Source organism: Merops nubicus, unplaced genomic scaffold (assembly GCF_000691845.1).
Source record: "Merops nubicus isolate BGI_N331 unplaced genomic scaffold, ASM69184v1 scaffold39291, whole genome shotgun sequence".
In the NCBI taxonomy this organism is placed as follows: Eukaryota; Metazoa; Chordata; class Aves; order Coraciiformes; family Meropidae; genus Merops; species Merops nubicus.
Window position 1 is genome coordinate 1,236 of NW_008590944.1, and position 3,845 is coordinate 5,080.

A 3,845-nucleotide genomic window follows, 5' to 3' on the forward strand; every position below is an offset into this window, starting at 1 on the left:
GCCACGGGTCTGCCAGGCAGCAAGGTGCCTGGGGAGGGGACAGGGACAAGCGGAGGTAGCCAGGAGGTGCACTGAGATTCGCCCAGCACAGGCTCCACAAACAATTCTGAGCTCTTCGAGATCAGAATTGTTCGGTTTTCTTTCCCCCCGAAGGAATCTTTAAAACAGTTTCCAAATTTGAGGGGGGGGAAGGGGTGGGGCAAAGAGATGGAGGCAAAAAATCCCAGCTTTGCCATTTCAGTTCTAAATTTAAGATATGAAACCGTGAGTATTTCATCAGGGACATGGTTGCTGGAGGAATCTGCTCAGCCTCTTGGCCCCTTGCTCCATCTCTCCTGAGATGGGTTTTGGCTCCATCATCCCACGGGCAGTGGTGGGCCGGGAGTCCCGGGGCTGACACATGTCAGGGGGCCCCGAGGTGCCTGCTCCTCCCGAGCTTTGCAGCCACGCTCGCCTCCAGCCCCTTGCCCCGGGCTGGGGTGGGAGCCGCAGGAGCCGCTCGGTGCTTGGGAAAACCCCGAGGAGCAGGGTCTGAGTCCTGCAGGGCGGCTGGAGGCAGGCTGGAGCTTGCCCGAAACGAGGTTTCCCCGGAGGCAGACTGTTCTCGTGTTTCCCAGCTGGCTGGAGGAGCTCGGCGGCCGCTCCCCTCCGCAGACAGCGCGGGGCAGCACCGGACCTCGGCAACACCCCACCGCCGGTGCTGCTTTTGGATTTGGGATTTGCTCCTTTGTTTCAGCTGCTTTCCCCTTTTTATTTGCAGGTGATCACCACACCGCTGCGATGCCAGAGCCGTAAGTAGCACGAGTTTCCCCCGGGCTTCACTAAATCCTCACCCGGCTGCTGGGCTGCTCCTGCCAGCTGAGCTTGTCCACTTCTGGAAGAGTTCACAGGAGGGACCAGCTTCTGCTCAAGACCTTTGTGTCATTCCCCTTGCAAAAACTGTATTTAGATAAAAAATTGTGAATGATTTCAACGTCCTGATTCAAACCTTGGAGCTTTCCTAGACCCTGAAATAGGGATCTGAGGTGGGCAGCACTGTTTGCTTTGCTGCGAGGCTCGTCGTGGTGCAAATGTACCAAACGTCGTGCCCAGGTAACACGTTGCCTGGTGTGAGCAGGCTGCAGAAGCCACCCTGCAAGGTGTTCATCAAGCAGTGACATGGAGATGCCCCAGCACAGCAAACCTGCACGAGGTCTGAGCACCCCGTGTACCAGCTGCTGGCTGCGTGGGGAGCAGGAGGGAGGGTGGTGGGACCCGAACTGCAGGGAGCGAGCTGGGGCTGGCACGATGGGCACAGGGACAGCTCCTATGCTGTGGCTGAGGGGCACGTTGGCTACCTGAGCAGTAGCCTGGAGTGCCCACTGCATTTGCAGAAAGCTTCATCACCTCAGACCTGGCTCACCTGCAGGTGGCAACTGTTAGAGACAGAAATAAGGAAACAACTGCAGTCGTGGGATGCTTTTCTTGACTGCCATGTCTTTTTGACCCTTACTCACTGATGTCCTGTTCTCTTGTTTCTTATTGCTTCTCCCTGGACACACGCCTGTCTGCAGGGAGGTAAGTGTCCTTCCTTTCGGGAGCCGTCTCGATGCTACTCTGCATTTGCAGTGAGTTTGTTTTCAAAGAGTTTTCTTTTTTTTTTTTCCTCCCCTTTCCCCTAGAGAAAATCCAAGATCACAGCCTCCCGCAAACTCTTGTTGAAGGTGAGTCCTGAGGGCTGGAAACTCCCTGGGGTTTGTCTTGCTGGAGCAAGGGAGCTGGGGTTGAAGTGCGTGGTTGGGACGGTGCTGGGGAGTGGCAGAAGTATGGGCCTTGGGGGAGCAGCCCCTGCTCCCACCTCTTCTCTTCTCAAAAATCCTCACTCATGTGGGCTTTGTGGTCCATGCACCAAACAAACCTTCCCTCGCCTCCACTTTACCAAGGTGGGGAGAGACACTGATGCCTTCAACTCTGAAGCCACAGACCTCGTGTTTGTGCTCCAGCAGCTCTGCAGCACAGACCCGGGAGCTCCCGGTGTTGTCGTTTGGGAAAATAATTGAGTGCTGCAGCAGAACAAAGCCATGCAAAGAAAGTGCCAATGTCAGCACCCCTCGGGACCACCGCAGCGCCGTGCTGCCCCCGGCCCTGCTGTTCCCTCTGCCCTCAGGGTCACCACACAAAAGGGGTGAGGATTTTTTGATGTGTGTTGCAGCAGCACCGTGATTTTGGGAGGACACCCGCAGCCAGGAGGAAGTTTTGGGAGGCAGACAGGCCCGTCCCATCCTACAAACACTGTGCAAGGAGGCCCAGGGGGAGCAGAGGAGCTTGTCTGTTCACTGCCACACCATTTACTTGTGCTCATAGAGTTTGATGCTGGCAAAGGCGAAGGAGGAGTGGGATCAGGAGATAGTGGACAAGCAGTTGGAGAAGGAGAGGTACCTGTCTGAGCGGATCACACCACTGCACACCAGTGGGCTTTCCCTGAGCCAGCTCCAGGTATTTCTCAGGTCTGAGGGTGGGGCAAGCTCCTCGGGAGCATGGAGGGACACCCCTCACTGCCCTGCTGTTGTGCTTGTTCCCCAGGACCTGTGCAGGGAGCTGCATGAGAAGGTTGAAATTGTGGATGAAGAGAGATATGACATCGAAGCGAAATGCAACCATAACACTCGGGAGGTAGGAGGCAGGATGGGCTCTTTGCTCCCCTGTTAAATCCCTCCCAGATGGCAGCTTGGGCCTCAGGGGGGTCTGCCGTGGACAGGGCTGAGCCTGTGTGGCTGACGTGCACCAGGGTTATCTGAGGGTTGGTATTTGGTCTGCAAGGCATCATTCAGCACCAGGTTCAGCTCTGTCTGGGGGAACTCAAACTGTCCAGAGTCCACAGGCAACTTCCTCACTCTCCTGGTCAACTCTTGTGGGTCTGGGAGCTCCTTCCTGTGCTCCAGCTGCCATATGAGCAGGCTGGGACGAGGTGGTGGCAGCAGCTCTGTGCTCAGGTGGAGGTCCCTTGGGGAAGGTGATCTCCATGGCCACAGGAGAGGGTCACACTCCTCTGGGGTTCGGTGCTGGCAGATTTCTGCTTCACACAGAAGCTTCTCGTGCAAGAGAGCTGCACAATGACCTCCCACTCCCCGTCCTCTCCTCGACCTGCAGATTAAAGATCTGAAGATCAAAGTGCTTGATCTCCGAGGAAAGTTCAAGCGACCACCCCTGCGACGAGTCCGTGTCTCTGCTGATGCCATGCTGAGGGCTCTGCTGGGCTCCAAGCACAAGGTGTCCATGGATCTGAGAGCCAACCTGAAGTCTGTCAAGAAGGAGGACACAGAGAAGGTGGGTGACTCTTCTTGAGGCCAGAGATGAAGACAGCTCCTAGGGGTGTCCTTGCCCTTCTCCAGGGTGCCCTATGAAGCCTGTGTGTCTTTCAGCTGGGGCCCTCAGCACATCTGTCAAGCTGTGCTTGCAGGATTTTTGATCTTTGGTCTTCTAGGGAACCAGACAAGCTCCTGTTTGGTGCCACAATCCCTGGAAAACACCCAGGAAACTCCCAGACCCAGATTAGATAAGCCAGAGCAGTCCCAGCAGGCATGCTTGGCCTGAGATAAATGGCCCAGTTCACACCGGCCCTGCAGAGGTGTCAGAGGGGAAAAAATCTCAGTCAGAGCAGATGCCCAGGTTTGCCTGGGGTGTGCAGATGCCCCAATGGCAAGAGCTGTGGTGTTTTCCTAGGCTCTCTCCCCAGAGGGATTCTACCCTTTGGTCCCAGGTCAGCAGATTGGCCAAGAATCTGAATTTTCAATTATTTTTCTTTTTTTCCCCTCTCCTGTTGCTAGTATAGCATGTATCCAGTCCTTTGGATAGAAAACTGTTTA

The 3,845-nt window shown here is 55.7% G+C and overlaps 1 protein-coding gene across 1 annotated transcript; it reads left to right on the top strand.

Annotated features, from left to right (window-relative positions):
- Positions 1-1,667: 1,667 nt before the first annotated feature.
- Positions 1,668-3,306, top strand: TNNI1 (troponin I type 1 (skeletal, slow); the record flags this gene model as incomplete). Its single annotated transcript, XM_008950108.1, has 4 exons — positions 1,668-1,703; positions 2,344-2,475; positions 2,563-2,652; positions 3,130-3,306. Coding segments are annotated over exons 2-4 (393 nt in total), but the record flags the coding sequence as incomplete, so codon positions are not given.
- Positions 3,307-3,845: the final 539 nt, after the last annotated feature.